A 21,988-nucleotide genomic window follows, 5' to 3' on the forward strand; every position below is an offset into this window, starting at 1 on the left:
AGTAGCAGTGTAGCAATCAACCAATAAAAACCCTATACATATGAATTTTCATTTTCGTGATATTTCTAGCAAAACTTCTAATCAGGCGCTGATTGGATAAAATGCTTCTTAATGTTTCTTGAGCTTGTCATGTCTATTGCGAGAAATTTTCAGGATCGCCTCAACATCAATGTTTATAGAATATGACACAGGTAACCATCTATGTAACAGTATGGAATAGTGAAGGTTTCAAAGCAATAGTAGTAGCATCAATGATGACGAAAAGACTAATAATGAAGAATAAATTTTGAAAAGACAAAATAATTCCATGAAGTAAGAAAGATTGTCAAATAATATTAAAACTCAAAATATAAGGGGAATGTAAACAATGTATATATCTGTGCTAACTAAACTCTCTAACCATTTTAAGCAAAGATGGATAGTGACTAGCAGTGGAATCCAAGACGCGCGTTTCGCCATATTTGAGACTCATCAGCTGCATGTACCTGCATCCGAGAGTTGGTGTTCACTCTGAGACTGATCAATTGCAGTCCTAAACATCAATGGGAAGATTCAAACAAACAATACTAAGTGAATTTAAACTTCACCCCATTGCACAAGCAAGTGGCTATCAGGACTCAGTAGCTGAGTGGATAACGCGATGGCGTATGAAGCGAAAGGTACTGGGTTCTAGTCACAAAGTGAACAGCGACTCTGAGATGCAGGTATAACCAGGTGAGGAGTCCCAAATAGGACGAAACGTGCGTCAAACTGGATTCCACTTCTAACCACTATCCATCTTTGCTTATAATGCTTGTGAATTAAGGCTATATCGAGGCAATACGCACAGTATGCACATATGCCAATAAGAGACTGATCAATTGAGTCTCTAACCATTTGTCGTGGTCAGCACGTACCTACGATCAAATGAGTCAGTCAGCTACAACGTAGGACTAAGCACATTTATGCATCAGTCCAAGTTGCCATACCTCATTAGCACAACAAGATCAACGCCGGATTCATAGAAATAGGTAATTTAGTGGTGGTAGTATATAAAAGATAGGTTGTGTATCAGGACATAGTACGGGAAGGAAGAAAGTTATGAAGCAATTTTTATCTCAAGGTTTAAAAGAAAATAAAGAGTGAATACACCTACGCCATTGTGATCGATTCTGAGCCATGTCACCTAGAGTCTCCAATCATTGGTTACGATAGTCACGCCGACCCCAACTAAGTAGTCTGCATCTGCCGACATGGCTCAGACTAGAAGTGAGTAACTTCAAACACTGATGCCACGTTTTGGTTTGGCCGCCCCTAACTCTCTTCCAACCATCCCCAATACTAATCAGCATTGCACGTCGTGGTAATCGGTGTTCAGGCATACGTAACACGTGGCCTAACCATCTCAGTCGATGAAGATTCACAACCTCATCAACTGATTTACCATCATTCCCTAATACCCTGTGTGTAACCTCACTATTACTTACCCGGTGATCCCAGAAGATGCAAGCAATATTTCTAAGATATCTGTGGTCAAATACTAGTAACTTACGAGTATCTTCTACTCTTAATGGCCATGTTTCACAGCCGTAAAGTAGAACAAAGCGAACTGCTGCACAGTTTACTCGTCCCTTAATTGATAGACGGATATCTCGTCTTCACCATAGGTGATGTAAGTTGGCAAATGCCAAACGAGCCTTTTGAATCGGTGCTGAGATTTCGTCAGACACCAACCCATTAGGGATGATCAGATTTCCGAGATAAGTGAAGTTGTCGACGCGTTCGACTACTTCGCTCCCTATCCTTAGTTCAGGTGTTGACGCAGGCCAGTCCTGGAGTAAAAATTTACATTTAGATGGGGAGAAACGCATCCCAAACATCCTGGCATTATTACTCAGTTCCAACAGAAAACTCTGCATTTTGCCAGCGTCTTCACCAAACAGGACTAGGTCATCTGATTGATTTATTCATATCACTTAACTGGATAACCCTACATACATACATTTATCAGTGCTAGCTAAAAAAAAAGCAATCCATAACCTGTACAAAATTAACTACAATTCTCATCGTTTAATATTTTAGTAACAATTGCAGATTGGTCTTTCAAACGGCTTTCCAAGTATTTGAGCCTCTGTAGGAAATGGATTTTAGACCTACATAAACACAATATCAACCAACAGTTGATTACTCAGATATTATTTGTCAAAATGTTTTTCAATGATTGACACTTGTGTCCGTCTTTGCCTAACCTTACTGACTCTTTTCGAATAAACAAATTTTAGTTAGAACTGTCTGGCCAAACCAAGTGATCTGAATTTTCATAATTATAACGTTCTATTTCAATACTAGTTAACTAAAACCGGTGGTTAAAAGGTTAGATGAATAGAATACTTATGGCAAGATGATCAAATGTCGAGTAATTGATAGGATTTAAGCAGGTGCTCTGTGTGCCTAGACAGTAATACTCACCTATTTAGCCTAGATCAGTCTCTTTCGTTTTACTTTATGCCTATAAAAGATCTTTTGAAGACAGAGGATATGTGTAATTTATTCTCATTTGAGTATACTGCGCAGCAGTTCGCTTTGTTCTACTTTACGGCTGTGAAACATGGCCATTAAGAGTAGAAGATACTCGTAAGTTACTAGTATTTGACCACAGATATCTTAGAAATATTGCTTGCATCTTCTGGGATCACCGGGTAAGTAATAGTGAGGTTACACACAGGGTATTAGGGAATGATGGTAAATCAGTTGATGAGGTTGTGAATCTTCATCGACTGAGATGGTTAGGCCACGTGTTACGTATGCCTGAACACCGATTACCACGACGTGCAATGCTGATTAGTATTGGGGATGGTTGGAAGAGAGTTAGGGGCGGCCAAACCAAAACGTGGCATCAGTGTTTGAAGTTACTCACTTCTAGTCTGAGCCATGTCGGCAGATGCAGACTACTTAGTTGGGGTCGGCGTGACTATCGTAACCAATGATTGGAGACTCTAGGTGACATGGCTCAGAATCGATCACAATGGCGTAGGTGTATTCACTCTTTATTTTCTTTTAAACCTTGAGATAAAAATTGCTTCATAACTTTCTTCCTTCCCGTACTATGTCCTGATACACAACCTATCTTTTATATACTACCACCACTAAATTACCTATTTCTATGAATCCGGCGTTGATCTTGTTGTGCTAATGAGGTATGGCAACTTGGACTGATGCATAAATGTGCTTAGTCCTACGTTGTAGCTGACTGAATCAGATAATTTGTTCACGAAAATAGTACTTAGTGTTTTGTTGAGACCATACATTGATCTAGGCTAGATAAATACTAAAAACCTGGAGGCACTGGATGACTGTTTCATTCAAGTATGGGACTTCTCGTCAGTGCACACACAGGACTAGAGGTTAAACATTTGCACGCATGGCTGAAGGTCCAGAATCGAATTCCTGAAGGGTGAAATCATTGGTGCGCCAAATTATGTAATCCTTTGTGTTGAACTGTATATTTGTAGAGCATGATTCCATCTGAAATTCAAATAAACTTTGTCTAATATTGCAGGGACACTTTATCATTGAGTTATTTGCTAGTTTGAATTTGCTTCTTCAAGGTCTGAAATATAGTTTGGTCAAGGCTAAGAACTAGAAAGGAAGCATGAAGTCGTTTATTGTTCAATGATCACTTAGTGTAAAATCCTTAGTGCTACAGATTGAGAGATCAATTAAGTGAATAAGAGAGGCTCGGACAACTTAATTGTAAAATCTCTAACTGTGACATTGGATAACTTGATTCCTACGATAAACACTAGTTCCCTGAAGGTTACTGATACTCTTTTCTGCTGATAGGTATCTTTAATTCCTTAACTTCTTTCTTTTCAAAGTTTAAATTTATATTTTGTTATTGTTCATTATAATATAAATTAAAGGATGTTACATTAACTGAATTTCGTACAAAATTTTGGAGTGCATTAGATACAGGATCAGAACCATATAAGTAAGTTTTATATGAATGATTATTTGTAAAATACAATTTATATGAAAATATAAATTAAATATCTAATATCAGGTAGTAGATTAGTATTTCCCAGCCACGCGAGTAGGAGAAACTTATGCTCCTTTCGAGGAAAGAGAGAGCTTTCCAAGAGAGTGCGACTGGACGCTAGAGAAAGCAAAGTAAATGGACTCATTCTGGTTCATTTCACGTTTTTTATGTCTACTTTCAGAAAGTTTTATGAAAACCAAAAGAGCTGATGAGCTACAGCGATTTTACCAGTGTAGAACTTTCTTCCAATTATGCTCTATATGCATATATTCAAATGCGCATGCCAGAGATACGTGCATCCCAGTGATACACATAGGCATAGATGAGCGCGGTTGCTAGTGTGCGTTACATCGAATCATGTAATACGCGGACAAGTCCACTCATCTCACGAGTACATATAGGCGTAGAAGTTTCCGCTCTCAAGTATACATTACATGCACAGATACAACGCATAGGCTAAAACTTATACACTCCATCGGATACATATAGATATAGATGCGATTACCCCAGGCCTCAGCTCAGCGGCTTCTTCCGCTAAATGAATATCAAGTACTTAAATCAGTATGTAAATAAGTCATCATAGACAACATACCCATTTCACGCTCATACTATAAGCAGTTTTAGTATCGACTCTTATGCACTAGTTACGACACAGTTTATGACCTACGCTCTGACCTGCCATTTCCAGACCTTATAGGCCCTTCCAAACAGGATCTGTTCAGGCATTAAAAGAAAGTTAACCTCTCTCCTCTTGTTTATCAGAATTAGGAGCCCTATCTCTACTATTTTCAGCAAAGTGGATGGTCATTCCGGTCTTTTCTTTGCTGCTTGCATTAGTTCATGGGGAAAACGACCACCCACTATCCAGGGAGTACTGCGTGGAAGTGCGATTCCGACTTTACCCCACCCCGTTTAGTAGAATTAAGTAGTTCATTATTCTTTTGAATGAGGACTTGATAAGTTTGTTGCTGTGTTGTAATTCAATTCGATTATTTTAAAGTTTTGTTGTGCTTTCGACTATGCTACTGATATGAAATCCAATAATTTCCCTACTGTATTCTTCACATAGTCGATAAGCCACATAAACCTATAATTAGAGTTGTAATTGTAATATTTAATTAATCGAATGAGAGAAAGCTTACAATTAGAATTATTTAAATAGAATTTCATGAAACAACTATCTAGTCAGCGCCTTTTACAGTAAGCAAACTAATTTACTCAAGAATAATAGCTACTCAGGTTTCTAAGAATCTCATGTATTTTGTTCCCTGTTCAAACTTTACTCCATTTTATTTTAATTAGTCCACCATACGGCACATGTATATGATATAGCTCAGACTTGAGTATCTTAGTCTTTACTTCATACCTACTTACTTACTCCTGTTACTCCCAATGGAGCATAGGCCGCCGACCAGCATTCTCCACCCCACTCTGTCCTGGGCCTTCATTTCTGGTTCTATCCAATTTTTGTTCATTCTTCTCATGCCTGTCCCCGTCTCTCGGCGTAATGTGTTCTTAGGTCTTCCTCCGCTCCTTTGGCCATCAGGATTCCATGTGAGGGCTTACCTGTGACGCAATTGGGTGATTTCCTCAATATGTGTCCTACCCACTTCCAGTGCTTCTTCCTGATCTCTTCCTCCAATGGAATCTGGTTTGTTGTCTCCCACAGTAGGTTGTTGCTGATAGTATCTGGCCAACGGATCCAAAGTATCTTGCGTAGAAAACTGTTAATAAACACCTGTATCTTCTGGATGATGACTTTCGTAGTTTTCCACGTCTCCGCTTCATACAATAGAACTGTCTTGACATTCGTATTGAAAGCTAACCAGTCTGTACTTCATAGATTGGTTATAATCGGTAGACAGACATAGAAATTTTAAAGTTCTTACTATCCTACGTTGAGAGGAGTTCATCAGGAGAAAAAATCAAACAAATTCTTTGGAGGTAATTCAAGTGGAAAATAAGTGAAGAGAAGGCTAAGGAGAAGAAAACATTTAGCACAATATAGTTTTCAAGATTTCAATAGTGTATCATTGCAATCAAAATTGGATCGAGATTGAAAAGTATAGATACTTTTTTTTCTCAAGTTTATAAATCAGAATGAATTGGGTTATAGGTCCAAACTCTATTCCATTTATTGTTGATTTGAGTAGTAGCCAGGATAGTATGACTAACTGTTACAGATAAGACGTATGACTCAAAGTTGAATTCATGAATTTGTATGACGTTATTGAGTTACTTGAATAAACAATACTAACATTTGCTAATACACTAGACTAGCATGATCATGTGTTTTTTCGAAAAGATAACCAAGTACCTGTTACAAAACTAATGCCAACATACATAAATATTTTTTTATGACTTAGTGATTAAAGTATTCGATTTTCAGTCACCAGGTCAGATTCAAGATTCTAGATTCGCTCTCCCTAATCCATTTTGAGCAACCACATAGTATCATTAACGCATAGCCAAGTACTTGGTGAATGAATTTATTCATTTTTTTTCAAAAAGTAAACTATTCGATGACTACTTTACAATACACATCTAAACTCTATATTCCATCTATTTCAGTCTACATAGTCGACTAATATTTATTTATTTATTTAAACACATAAATATTGGTACAAAGAGGCACCAGATACATATGCGCCACCTAAATTTCATTTGATTTGTGTGAGGGCTGTGATACTGCCAAGGTTCCCATACTGAAGCAGGTGGTTTTCTTAGGGGGCCACACCCGGAGCTTTTGACCTAAAGATAGGATCCACAAGGCAGTGGAACATCGTAAGGAGATGTAGTCCTATGGTAGCCGGTGACCAACGATTAATTCATACACCATTTGTTCCTTCAGGATACTGGGGCCTATGTGCACCCTTGGTTTGGAATAAGGGTTTTCCAACTCCCCTAGGTGGACTCACTGTGTCCACCAACTCGGTTAAAGCGCCGGACATTCGCTTTTCGTCCTCTCAATTTCATAAACAACAGTAATGCCACGAGAATGTAGTGAGTAGGACTTTCCTGTCGACTAATATCCTGAACCTTAAACTATATAACCTTGTCATTTAATAAATTCATTTCTATATCATAAACAATTCTATTAACTTTTGTTTTTTTCTATTTTTATAGACTTTTAACTGTTTATTTCAATTCTGTTAATATTATATCACAAGCATATTTTACTGTATGTCAATTGGATTTAGCTACAATGTGGCAATTTTATGGTTATCCGTAAGAATATAATATAGTTTCTATTTGTTAATTAACTGTTATGATATCCTTTAATGAATGTTTATTTTTTTTCTTATCAAAACAATTATGAAATTATTAGTGTAGAGAGAGATGGCCAGTGGAGATTAGTATACTTTGTAGTTTACATCACATATTGACTTTAGTTGATAAGGTCATGAATCTTCATCGACTGAGATGGTTAGGCCACGTGTTACGTATGCCTGAACACTGATTACCACGACGCGCTATGCTGATTAGTATTGGGGATGGTTTGAAGAGAGTTAGGGGCGGCCAAACCAAAACGTGGCATCAGTGTTTGAAGTCACTAACTTCCAGTCTGAGCCATGTTGGTAGATGTAGAGTACTTGGTTGGGGTCCACGTGACTATCGTAACCAATGATTGGAGACTCTAGTTGACATGGCTCAGAATCGATCACAATGGCGTAGGTGTATTCACTCTTTATTTTTTTTTAAACCTTGAGATAAAAATTGCTTCATAACTTTCTTCCTTCCCGTACTATATCCTTATATACAACAAATCTTTCATATATTACCACCACTAAATTAACTACTTCTATGAATCCGGTGTTCATCTTGTTGTGCTAATGAGGTATGGCAACTTGGACCGATGCATAAATGTGCCTGGTCCTACGTTGTAGCTGACTGAACGACTGACTTTAGTTGGATAATGATTGGAAGCCAGAAAGGATTAGATAGCTATTTCATCCAGGTATGAGACTCTTCAGTGGTATAGTTCCATGATCACATGACGGTTGCCAACAAACGCCTAATCCCTTAGGCCACTTAGTTGATGTCCAATGGCTTATATTTTTAAGTTTAATCAATTCTCAATATTGTGTAATTGTCATCTAATGTCGTTGGTTAGTTAGTCATAAGGTTTTTATTATTCTTTATGAACTGAAATCATTCGAAAAACTATAAAGCATGATAGAAGTTACCAGGTTTTCATTTCAAGTTCTTCAGTAGTGTGTTCACCTATGATCCTACACTCAAGATCTTGAACTAATAATGATCTTTATGTTTCACAATAAGCGTCCTTTCTTGGTGACATATATTTACTTTTTTTTTCTTTGTCTAATGCATAAAATGAATTTATAGAAATATGGCCACTGTATTGATGCAGTGTATAATCAGTGCAGATTGTTTAGAACCGTGTCGTCATTCGGATACTATATTAGCTAATGCTTTTGCAAACATTATTAAAGAGTTTAATTCTATGGTAAGTTTACTCGTATTTTCTTTATATATTATCTTATTGAATTGCTTGATTGTGATTTTTTCACACAAGAGTAGGTTGGAGAATGCTGGTCGGCGGCCTATGCTCCATTGGGAGTAACAGGCGTAAGTAAGTAAGCCTCCACAAGACTTGAAAGTTACCGTGGAATAGTCTACATTTCTCATAGATTTCTTATGAAATAGGACAAAATGACTGTTCAGCGCTCTTTAATTTTAATAATTCATTCAAGGACTTTTGTTAAGCCCTGCAGATACCACTCATACATTTTCATTTATTTCTCTTTTTAGTTGTGGTATAATATTTGGTTCTTGTATTTGTGTGAAAAGTACATGAACTGGTCACCAAAGGCTTACTGTAATTGAGCCCTTAAATGCCTGGTACGGTCGAGAGTGGGGAGTCCGCTCTCCCTCTCGAAATGCTTTCACATGGCCACGCGTACACATCCACTTCCAGGGGAGTCCTACTTACTGCCTTCTCACAGTGGCATTACTGTTGTTTACGAAATCGAGAGGAAGAAAAGCGAATGTCTGGCACTTGAACAGGGTTGGTGGACACGGAAAGTCCACCTAGTGGAGTTGGAAAACCCTCATTACAAACCAAGGGTGCACATGGCTTCCAGTATCCCTGAAGGAACAAATGGTGTTGGAACAAATCGTTGGTCACCGACTACTATGGGACTGCATCTCCTTATAATGCTCCTCTGCCTTGTGGATCAGATCTTTAGGTCAAAGACTCAGGGTGTGACCTCCTAAGAAAACCACCTGCTTCGGTTTGGGTAGTCGGGCAGTATCACAGCCCTCACACAATTAAAATGAGATTTATTTGGCGCATATATATCTGGTGCCCCTTCGTATCAATATTTATGTGTTTAAACAAATAAATAAATGCTGTAATTGAATTCAAATATTAAACTGAGGGTTAAACCATATTTAAGTGTTGATTATGTCAATAGTGACAGTTTGGTTCATGATCATAATTGAACTCAGCTCTACTGTTAGCGATATCATCTCTAGAAAGTGTAGATACATCAAATCAAGAACAGATGACGTTGATTCTGCTACAGTTTTAAATTTTCTTAACTGTCACATTACTTACTTACGCCTGTTACCCCTCGTCGAGGAGCATAGGCCGCTCACCAGCATTCTCCATCCAACTCTGTCCTGGGCCTTCCTTTCCAGTTGTTATTCATCCTTTTCATATCTGCGTCTATTTCCCGGCGTAATGTGTTCTTTGGCCTTCCTCTTTTCCGCTTCCCTTCCGGATTCCAAGTAAGGGATTGTCACATTAGCTTCAGATGTTATCTTAATAGCAGCTCCTTTTTTAACAGAATCTTAGTCCTCGGTTTATTCAGAAGACAATCTTACAAAGAATATTTATGGATAGTGATCTAAAAAAAGTTGATTTAAACAAACTGCATTTGTAAATGAATACATCTACAGAGATCTTAAAAAATAGGGTATAGAATTAGAGCACTAATAAAGCCTCTGACAAATAAAAAATTAGCTTCTTAAATAGTGATAAAAATGAATATGGTTGTGGTAGCGGGATAGGTGGTTAGACGCGAAAAACATGGGAATTCGAATTTACGGGAATAAAAGTAGCAAAGTGATGTGTGAGTAAATAGTTTACTGGGGATTTTGCATCCTTATCAGTTTATCAGGTTAAAGTTATTTCTAACTTTTTTGAATATATTATCTCTCTCTCTTTTCAAAGGGATCAATTGAGACAGCATTAAAGTTGTCTAAAATATGTCGATCTACATTGTGTCGTTTTCCAAACCAATCACCTTTGTTACAAGCCAGCATGGAAGTTGAGCTAGAGCAACATCTACGATCTGGTTATGATTTAGCTCAATGTGATCGTTTAGTCAATTCATTAAAACTTTATTGTCCATGGGAATCTGCTATAAGGCAAGTTTATCGTTGATTAGTTGTAGTTAATTCTTGTCACAAAAACTGACACCAACCGTTGAAAATGAAAAAAAATGCTGTACAGTTTTTCCATTTGACTAAGGAGTCCCGAATCAGTACAAAATGACTATTCAGCACTTCGATGGGTTTTCAATAGGAGTTCGCCAGCTGATATCAGTTCATCGACAAAAAACAACTAACTTCCGCGAAAACAAATACACATATGGGTTAAACAAATTTTAGGGGCCTGGAGTTTGGTTGTTTATTGATGTTATAATTTGACAATCATTTGATCACGCCAAGTTACAAGGTATTGGGAGATTTTTATTATACGAAACGAGATTTAAACTAACTATACAGATTGGATAACTGATGCTCAACAACATTTCGCAATGTGTATGATCCATGTACGAATAAGCGTAAAAAGTTGAAACTTTCAGGGGACCTTTAATATTCCTAAACAAAGTCAAGAATATGATATAACAGGTCTGTTTATATTAGTGAAAACCATGATCTTAGGCATCTATAGTAAAATGACCGACCAAAAGAGGAAGTAACTAATAAGAGAATCACAAACACCAGCACGCTAGTATGAATCAAAATTAACGGAGGACTTGGCTATTCGTTACAACCATGGTTGAATAACTAAAGAAATTTTTAAAGTATAATTTGCTAACTGTAAGGATGGCTCGTAGGCAAACTCAAGAAGCCCAGAAAGAGCCGAAAACATTCCATCCAATCACCACTAGGGGAACATTCTAGAATGTCGATGTGTAGCTTCCCTACTGGATAAATAAGAAGGACCCACTATGTGCCCATTGGCTGTCCGAAATGATGATTTACTTTCAGCCAAAAACTATAAATACATGAGATTTTTGTACTATACCTGATACTGTTTGGGGAATAAAATTCCTGCTTACTAGTCTTCTGTCTTCTCTCTTGCGACGTTGCGGGGTCGATCATTCAAGTAGTCTAGTAGTACGCGGCATAGCAAGAATCAAAGTTCTAGATATAACGCTAACCAAACAACCAAATCTAAGGGTATAAATATGAAGGGCGGATGTGATCAAAAAATGTAATTGTTTCATTATTACGATAGCGGATATTTCATATCTGATTAAGAGCCAAGTAAAGCTTACTAATATTTACTTATCGAGACTCTTTAAAATGATAAATATGGGAAGATTAAGGAAAAAAGGATTATAATCTTATGGATTTTCAAAGACAATTCAATAGTTCATAGAGACGTTATCAGATATGGCTCAGAGTGGTTCTAACTTTCTTAACTGAAAGAGTTTTACGGTTGTACATTTCAGTCCCTTTTTTCCCTTTATATATATGCATCTTCCACCTTTCTCTTCCCATTCTCATTGTTTTGTGTTGCGCATATGTATCTGGTGCCCCTTTGTACCAATATGTATGTGTTTAAATAAATAAATAAAAATAAGTTCCTAATAGATGAAATCAATAAACTAACTGTATAACCTTTTATTTACTACTTACAAAGTCTTCGACCGCTCGATTTCTAACCATTAATCCTAACTTCTGACCTAAAATTCAAACCTTAACTTTTAATCTTAAGCTTTCTCCGGTTTTATTCAATAAACTATTCATTTATATCACCTTCATTCTGATTGGTTGGAAGTTGACTTTACTTCCTAATGATCATTTAAAGTTGCCGAGAGTCGGTCAATAGTATGTCACTAGTGTAAACTAGTTTTGATCATCCATAAGTTTATTTGATCGAAGCTTAATTTTAAGAAGTATAGAGATTACCCTATCAACTTATAGACGTAGGTTCATTTAATTATGGTCTATGGATCTTATTCTCGCTATATTTTATCTTAGCTAACTACTTTCCTTCATTTTTGATACACAGTAAGAAATTTAATTGGTAGAATACTCCTCTCAGTGATCGATTTGGTATCTTCAGTGATGTAATGCTGTTATACACGAAGTCGTTGTTTACTTGTATAAACTATGTTCAATTAAATAGATTTCTGGATTAGGACGCATACAAACAACTTTAATTTATGTTCACTTAGTATTGTTTGTTTGAATCTTCCCATTGATGTTTTAGGACTGCGACCGGTCAGTCACTAATTGGCATATGTGCATACTGTGTGTATTGCCTCGATGTAGCCTAAATTCACAAGCATGGTAAGCAAAGATCTACAGTAGTTAGCAGTGGAATCCAGGACGCGCGTTTCGTCCTATTTGGGACTCGTCAGCTTTAAAATGTTAGTTAATATGACACGAAATTTTCGATCGTACAATCGCACGTTTTCACGCATTCTCTGTGTTATCCTCTAAATTTTTCTAGTTATATATCATTCCTAACTGTTTTCACTCATCAATCTTATTTGTTCCTTTTGAAGTGTACTATTTCTGTTCAGTTTTCCACTGTAGTTTGTATTATTCCTTCTCTTTTACCTCTCTACATCATGTTGATTTCCTGTCTCAGTTTACTGATTCTGGTAAAGTGTGGAAACTGGAATCGATACTGCAATGATACCATTAGTTTTTGTGCAGCCTTTGACTAATTATATAATTTTTGTATGTGCACATATAGATGTGTGAAATCACACCCGTAGCCAGTTCGTTTTTACAATAAAAATGATCTTTCATATGGATATTGCATCATAAAATGTCAGTTTATAATTGTGTTTTCCAATCTATAGGCAAGCTGAAGTTGAACAGAAACGTGGCAATGTATCTTATACACATGATATTCTACGCTATATTATTGACAGTATAATTGCAAGACGTGATCATGACTGTGGATTGTTACAACAGTCGACAAAAAATAACCATAATAACCAATTACTACAATCGAATGAATTATGGAGTCAAACAAATCCATTTTCACATTTAATATTGCCTACATTTCCTGAGCATACTCCTGTTGGTGGATTATGTAGATTAGCTCTAGTTGAGCTGCGTGCACATTTGGCTTTAGTAAGTACATCTTTTTATACAGTTCAATCACTCAGATTTGTTTTGTTCTCACCCCCAAATGCCCTGGTACGGCCAAGAGTGGGGAGACTCCGCTCTCCCTCTCGAAATGCTCTCACATGGCGACGTGTATATATAGCCTCTGCCAGGGAAGTCCTACTCACTTCCTTCTCGTGGAGGAGGTGCTATTCATGAAATTGAGAGGACGAAAAGCGAATATCCGGTGCTTTAACCGGGTTGATGGACACAGAGGGTCCACCTAGGGGAGTTGGAAAACCCTCATTACAAACAAATGGTGCACATGGGCTCCAGTATCCTGAAGGAACAAATGGCGTACGAACCAACCGTTGGTCACCGACTACCATGGGACTGCATCTCCTCACGATGCTCCACTGCCTTGTGGATCAGATCTTCAGGTCAAAGGCTCTGGGTGTGGCCCCCTATGAAAACCACCTGCTTCGGTTTGGGCACCCGGGCAGTATCACAGCTCACACACAAAAAGTGTGGCGCATATGTATCTGGTGCTTCCTTGTATCAATATTTATGTGTATAAATAAATAAAATAAGTATGGATTATACTTATAATCTGTCCAGTAAATACACTAACTCAGGTTACAACATTTAAGGCAAATCACTTTTTTGTCATTTGTGATAATACACTTATCCCATATCCATTCGAAATGTCCGTAGATGTTAAGCTGTAGTGCTTTGGAATCCCACACAGCTTATTCTAGATTCTGGACAGGCCAATCTGTTCATTCTTATTGAGTCACATTTTTGACCTTGTCAATTATTCGCTTATCAACCTTGACTGTTTTTATGTAAGCGTATGCGTGTGTATTTCTTATCCTATTCATTACATGTGTGTGTTCGACTATAAGTATCGATTCACACTTGGTTAAATCGAGTTGGCTCACATGCCTTCTCCACTGCGCGCCGTTTCGCTTATCTTCATTAGCTGCGATTCTCTGATTGTCTGTTCAGATCAACGATTTTTACGAAATAGACGTATTCGAAATTCATTCTCGTATTTGACTTGTTTAATTCCGTTATTCACTAACGCGATTTAAGTTGGTAATTATATACGAGGATTGGCGATATGTCTATTTCAACAACAATCATTCATACGACCTAACTGGAGTCAGATATAGGGCCACTAAAAGGTTACTCAGTTACTTCGTGGTACAGATCAATCAAGCAAACATTAGATTAGCTAATCAGAGAACACAATAGACTGCATATGTCCAATATAACTTACTTTCTATATAGCATAGTACTCAACAACTTGGGAGGAATTCAATTCTTATCTTCCTTCAACTTTCTAGGTAGAGGAAATCGATTGTTGCGATATTTGATACAAAACATATGTATCGTAAATTCTCATTTTAATGTCCAATTCCTATAAAGTTCTGCTGCCTCAGCTCTTTACCATTCTCTACATATCGAACACTTTATACTTTATTTATTGAATATCTATCGTCTGAACCTTGAGTTTCCACCTAGATCAATTTGGACAGTAGGATATAAAATCATCAGCTTTTACATACACATAGAAGTGTAGCTCAAAGTTCAAAGTACACAAGTCCGTATCCAGTTAATGATTTCCATTAGTGACTGTCATTAACTGGGTAGCTGTCCTATATACTAGTTTGAAAATTTTTTTTCAATTTGCACAGTTGACTTCATGACCCATAGAGCGGAGTCGAACCCAGAACGTTCATTCCTCGCAGCTAGCACGATGCTCTTTAGATGGTTTGAGTCCTAACTCGATAATTTATGTTGTTGTAGAGAAACCTTACAAAAGGATTATGAAACTATTTCATTCTTTGTAAATATAACAGTCAATACTGGAGAATAATAATGTTAAACAAAATTTGAGCATTATCATTGTATTTTCATGGTTGAAATCATGAGTCAATTGAAGCTAGACCATCATGGAAAACCTGGAAGCATTGGACGGCCGTGTCGTCCTATTATGGGACTCCTCAGCAGTGCGCATCCACGATCCCGCACTCGCGAGAATCGAACCCAGGACCTACCAGTCTCCAGCTAGAGCCCTTAACTGATAGACCACTGAGCCGGCATCCAATGGTGTTAATGTCTAACTCCAACCAATCCACGATTTTGAGCAACCGTTCACCAATTGTCTTCAGTGAGTTGATATCTCTACAACAGACTTGATAGAACTCCACTGGTCACTGCTTCCCACTAGAACTCAAGGAGATATCTCTTGAAGTCAGTCACTAGTGAGCATATGATTATAGATCAGAGGGGGTTTTGTGGAGAATTTAGTTACTACAGTTTGTTAGTCGGTTAGTTGTTCTTCAACTTTGTATAACACTAAACACTTTTCTTTTGTCGTATCTCTTACTTGGCAGATTGAATTGTTGATTACATTGAAGCTTTATGTGTATGCTTTCAACGAAATCGATATAACATTAAAGTTATGTAAACGTTATCGATTAAGCTTAGGCATAGAGATGATCAAATTATTACAATGTGCTATACATTTGTCCATGAATAACAAAATGGCGATTAATGATGATAATAATAACAATCCTAATGACAAGAATACTAAAATTGACCATATTCATACAAATAATGATGTTGATCCAAGCTCCATATGGATACATGGATTGAAACAAGCAAATCCTAGTGTGATATTTGAATTGAATGCTAGCTTAGAAGAAATATTACATCGTACAGATCAATTAACAAAATTTCGTTGTCAAGTATTTCTAAGTCGTACACGACTTTTAATGGATACCAATGAAAATAATCATTCATGTAAGTCAATATATGTACATTTGTTAGTTGTGTTATTTATTTCTTGTAAATTATATGGAAGTTTCCCCCAAATGCCCTGGTACGGCCGAGAGTGAAGAGAGTACGCTCTCCCTCTTGAAATGCTCCTACATGGCCGCGCGTATATAGCCTCTGTCAGGGACGTCCTACTCACTGCCTTCTCACAGTGGCATTACTGTTGTTTACGAAATTGAGAGGACGAAAAGCGAATGTCCGACGCTTGAACAGAATTGGTGGACACAGTGAGTCCACCTAGGGGAGTTGGAAAACCCTTCATTCCAAACCAATGGTGCACATGGGCTCCAGTATCCTGAGAGAACAAATGGCGTATGAATCAATTGTTGGTCACCGACTACTATGGGACTACATCTCCTCACGATGCTCCACTGCCTTGTGGATCAGATCTTTAGGTCAAATGCTCGGGGTGTGGCCCCCTAAGAAAACCACCTGCTTCAGTTTGGGCACCTGGGCAGTATCACAGCCCTCACACAAATTGAGTGAGATTTGTGTGGCGCACATGTATCTGATGCTTCCTTGTACCAATATTTATGTGTTTAAATAATAATAATAATAATAACAGGAAAGTTATTTGACACAACAATGATAATAATATTCTTTACATTTACAATTTAGATTTCATATCAGTGACAGGAACTAAGGAATTCTCAACATTATTGACTCATTTTAGGCTGATTAATAATCAGTATTAATGTTGTCTAGTTTTTATTGTCAGTCGAATTTTACTGATCAAGGGCTACACAGTCAACTTAGGGATCAGTTAGTGATGCTGGATAATCTAAGTCAGTATCCAACAGGGAGCATCGATTCCTTTAAGATTGTGGACACAATTAACTGCTGATCAGTGTTAACTAACATAAAACCTAGATACTAGACTTTCTGGCTTCAGCTGTCTACCACTGAGTTAACTTAAGTAAAAGACTTTTATCAATCTATTGATATCAGCGAACTGAGTTACGTCCGTAATACAGTTGTTGTATTGTGTGAACTCATTAAATCATGCTATGTCCTCAATTGGCTTATCTGTTGTTTTTTTCATTCTGCTTCAACTCTAGTCTCTAACACGACTAGAGTCGTAGCCACTAAACAAATGAAATAGGCCTAACATCAACTTAGCCGAAAGGAATACTTATCCATTAGCCCATACGTGTATAACACTTCAGTTTAAGTTAATACGGTATAGATATCTGCATGATGGAGTACTTATTGCGGTCATCCAACTTACTAAAACTGCATGAAAGTACCTATGAAATACAACCAACAAACTTCATCACACTATTTACTTCCGATGTGTAACATGCATAGTCGGTCGAGTAGAAAGCACATGCTGAATAGTGTGAAGTCTTCATTCAGATTAAATTGTATGCAAGAGAAACTTGGAATTACAATGACACTGTATTTGCTACAAATCAAGGAAATAACAATTCCCGAATCTGTTTAAAACGTACTCTAGTAGCTGTGCCCCACCGCTTGAAGACTGTAAAACACTGTGACCACATACGAATACATTTCACGGAATATAGAAACTAGTACCTATGTACAAACTTTCACCAATTACACGAAGCATGCATATTCGTTCACTGACCGTAGATCTTATCTTGACGCATTAGGTGGATAGAGTTATGCAGTTTACAACACTTGTCTTTCGTGTTTTCACCATGCCAATCAAATCGGTTGGAGATAGCGGTAAAACCAAAAGCAATAAAACCAAAGTCCAAGTGAAGGTCTTACCATTAAAATGTTTCACGCAGCTAGCCAGCATTTTCAGTAATCCTGCCTTCCCACAGACAGACAAAAATCGAAAGAGATTGGTGCTAAGAATAGTAGTCTTCCATGCACCATGGACTTCTAGTCCCAGTGGTAGACATTTTAGGCTAACAATGAGAACCACTTATATATAATCGCTCTCAAACAGTTGTCCCTAGGTCTCCGCGGTGATCCTCCCAGGTTCAAAAGAGCGTCATTACTAACCCGATTTCCTTCTATCAGGTCCGTCATTAAGAAATCTCTTCCTGTAGTGTGGGTAATCAGGTGTTACTCACCGCCCACACATCTCTCTGTCACTTGAATGGATCTTCCAACTTTGACTTAACTTATTTCTTATCGTTTTTTTCTTTTGTCACTTATAGTTATTCAAATGCATATGACAGAACTCTTAAAAGCACTCAACTATTATCGACAATTAGATGACAGAAAACGTGTACTTGACATTCTAGTGTTAATGGTATGTTAAATTATTGGGATAATTTGTCAAAATTGATTTCTTATATATTATGACTCTTGTCTACTATGTGTAGGTGTATGTACTCTATATTTATTGATACTGCTTTTGTGTGAAGTAAGTACTAGGAACGCTATCCTAACATAAGTAGTGAAGCATAGTTCATTTCCGCAGTTTATTAGTTGATAGACGAGTGCGTTAACTACCCTCTAGCAAGAAATCGTTTATCGTTGATCATTAAGATTAATCCCATCAATATTTACTCTCGTACTGTAATGATAGATAGATACTCGACTTTTGATCATTATTAACATCAAATTCAATGTAACTTGATTTTCGCAGTATGAAAAATTCACTTCAGAGAGGGATACATAAAAATCATAAGCATAACCCACGAATCATTTGTTTTTTGCCAACACGCTTATTGTAACTCACTGGTACTGTTCAAAGCGACCAATGTTAGTATAAAAACACCATTTGGAAGTATTCGTTCTTAACAATACAGATTATATGGGCTGCTGTGCTAATACCGACTGACAATTGTGCTACCTATTTTCATGCCGTGTAGTAGTTTGATTGTTTTGCTGTTAATGACTTCTTGTTTTTAAGTATGCCCGTGAGGCCTAATCACATAACTCCCTTCCTTGTCATGTTATTTTTAGTAAACTATGGTATATTCTTGATGACTACTAAGAGAGGAGTTGTATTCATGCACTGGGTCATTAATCACACTAAATTTCGAAGTAACTATCCTTGACACAATTTCTAGATCTACTTAACCTCAAGCTTGTCGTCATGGATAGTCTGAGGACTCTGATACTGCTCTAAACCCCGATACCAAAGGGAGCGATTTTCTTTTTGAACGTTTGACTGGAAAACTTAGTCTTAATTTGCTTAATACAGTGAGTTTGTAAGTGGAAAATCAGTCAGTTGTAGTGAACATGAACAAATATGTATCTTCAGAAGGGGGTTTGTGGAGATTTTAGTGATCTTATAGTTGAAATCATGAACCAGTTGAAGCTAGACCACCATAAAAAACCTGAAAGCACTGGACGGCCGTTTCGTAATACTGTGGGACTCCTCAGCAGTGCGCAAAAGATATTTCCTGGAGTTCCAGTGAGAAGCAGTGACCAGTGGAGTACGACCAGGTCTATTGTGAGATAGTAACTCACTGAAGACAATGGTAGACGGTTGCTCAATTTAGTGGATTGATTGAACTTAGACATTAATACTGTTGAATGCTCAGTGGTCTAGTGGTTAGGCGCTCGCGCGCAAGACTGATAGGTCTTGGGTTCAAATCTCGCGAGGCGGGATCGCAGATGCGCACTGCTGAGCAGTCCCACAATAGAACGGAATGGCCATCCAGTGCTTCCAGGTTTTCCATGGTGGTCTAGCTTCAATTGATTCATGATTTCAACCATAAAATATGTATCAGTTTAAACTGGTACATATATCAGCACAGTGAGATGAATGCTTAACGAGTCGAAAAAATAACAATATTACCGATATCCGAAAACGCTAAACATTGGAGAATGAAGTTCGAGAGGGATGGATTCACGGAATAAAAAGTAGCGGAATTCATGGTCTATTAGGGGAAGATAGAGAATAAGTACATATGTGCCATTGCAGCCGATTATGAGCCATAATAACTATGATCTCCGACTAGTGATCACAGTTATTGCATATACTTTAACCATGGAGTCTATGCCTAGTAACGCACCTCGTACTAATAGTTTATGATAAATATACTTTTGTTATATCCCAATGAGTAGAAAAAATATATTTATTACTAACTTTCTACCTAATGCTAAATTTATGTGAAACTATCAAGTCCAACCTTGGCACTGATACTTAATGGTTTGTTTTCTAATGACATACCTTAGTTCGATCGTCCTTAACTTTCTTTTATATCCTTAATCCCATAAGATTAAAGGAAGCAAGCGTGTTAAAATGGTTATATATTTACAAGGACATACATTTAATATTCCTATTGACATATGTATATATATTGCTATTTTAGGCAGCAGCATTGAACTCAGTCAATGAATATGTGAAACGAAATGAAGTGTCCAAATCATTTCATATATTACGTGAACATTTTGGTTTTAAAAGTTTACCTTCAAACCGTTATGTTGTTGATATTTTATAAACAAGATGTATTTTTGTAATAAGTGTTATATATATATATATATTTTAAATGTGTGTAATCACAATTTTGTTAATCCCGGTCAGTCACTTTAACCGAGAAAATTGTTTAACATGTTGACATGTTTATGATATCTCCTTTACAACTCTGTGGAAGTTAGAACGTTTGCAGTCCGAGTGGATCTTGAATATAAGTAGTATTCAATTTACAGAGTTTTACTGAAAAACGTAGAGTTTTCAACTATATTCAAAGCTTAGATCACATTTAAAAAACAGTCAGTCAGTCACAACGTAGAACTTCGTATGTACGTACATCAGTTCGAGTTGCCATACCACATTAGCACAGAGATGCAGTTGTCGATTCAAATCCCATAGTGGTAGAAGTAGTAAGAGTATAAGCAGTAGTTGAAAAGATTAGAGTTTGAAGATATTATTCAAGGAGTAGAATCCAGTGAAATAAATTTGGAAAGAGAAAAGAAGAAGGGACATGAAGAATTCAGAAGATTGGAATTTGGGAGAACACAAAGAGTGGATGCGCCTTCGCCACTACAAACGATTTTGAGCCATGTCATTTAAAAACCAGTTCCATACGATAATGTTAAATTGCAACTAATTGCAAAACAACGTAGGTTCTACAGCATGATTTCGTCGCGTTAAGTTATCATACCTCACAACACAACGAAAAATCAACAAGATGAGCATTCTAAAGAAGTTGAAAGAATAGTATTTTAAATGGCAGTGAAAAAGTTAAATAGAGAATACACCATAAAAAGGAATGAACTCGAAAAATAAAAGATATAAATAGATGTTAAGGTTTAGTGTCAACAGGAAGATAAGGAATGGGTATACATGCTACTTTGGAAAACGTTAAGTTGTCGATTAACGTAATCAATCAATTCCGACTAGTAATTACGATTTCAAAGTATATCACGACTGTTTTCCAATATCGAATGTGAGAAATGGTAGGATTAATCTGTTTTGTAAATGCAAACCAAAACAATACAAGGGGTAGAAGTCCACCCTTTCCCAATGTCTTTTCTGTATTGTCAAGTTTCAATATCAATCGGAGGGAAATTACCTGTTAACTATATAATGTACAGAAGCACTTCTAGAAATAACGCTTTTGGAATACTCGTGCTAAAATCAGAACTACATTCCCAGCTGTGCTGCGAAGCGTTGATTGGCAGATATGTCTTTATCATGCCCTAGTACGGCCGAGGGTGAAGAGAGTCAGATCTCCCTCTCGATATGTTCTCACACGGCCACGCGTATACAGCTACTGCCTTCTCGTGGCGCGAATGTTTACGAAAATGAGGACTAAAAGTGAATGTCCGGGAGCTTTAACCGGGTTAGTGGTCCTTATCTGCCTCCAGTTCAATCGTATGCCGATCGTTATTGAAGTATACATCCCGGCTACCCTCTTATATAAT

The 21,988-nt window shown here is 37.2% G+C and overlaps 2 protein-coding genes across 2 annotated transcripts in view; both read left to right on the plus strand.

The window, feature by feature from the left end:
- The window catches only part of Smp_036930 (hypothetical protein), a gene marked incomplete at its 3' end in the record, with an annotated part of 23,874 nt that extends 13,444 nt beyond the window's left edge, over nt 1-10,430 (plus strand). The window contains exons 9-12 of the mRNA XM_018792131.1: nt 3,903-3,970; nt 7,145-7,246; nt 8,366-8,486; nt 10,218-10,430. Of these exons, the coding sequence (XP_018647270.1) occupies nt 3,903-3,970; nt 7,145-7,246; nt 8,366-8,486; nt 10,218-10,430 (504 nt within the window). The remainder of the gene's footprint in view (nt 1-3,902; nt 3,971-7,144; nt 7,247-8,365; nt 8,487-10,217) is intronic.
- A 1,033-nt stretch (nt 10,431-11,463) lies between these two features.
- Nucleotides 11,464-20,562, plus strand: Smp_142060 (hypothetical protein; the record flags this gene model as incomplete). The annotated part of the gene is made up of 6 exons (XM_018792142.1): nt 11,464-11,489; nt 13,096-13,372; nt 15,748-15,881; nt 15,987-16,156; nt 18,322-18,416; nt 20,434-20,562. 6 exons carry the CDS (start codon nt 11,464-11,466, stop codon nt 20,560-20,562), a joined length of 831 nt encoding a protein of 276 aa, XP_018647271.1.
- Nucleotides 20,563-21,988: the final 1,426 nt, after the last annotated feature.

Source organism: Schistosoma mansoni (genome assembly GCF_000237925.1).
Source record: "Schistosoma mansoni, WGS project CABG00000000 data, supercontig 0222, strain Puerto Rico, whole genome shotgun sequence".
Classification (NCBI taxonomy): Eukaryota; Metazoa; Platyhelminthes; class Trematoda; order Strigeidida; family Schistosomatidae; genus Schistosoma; species Schistosoma mansoni.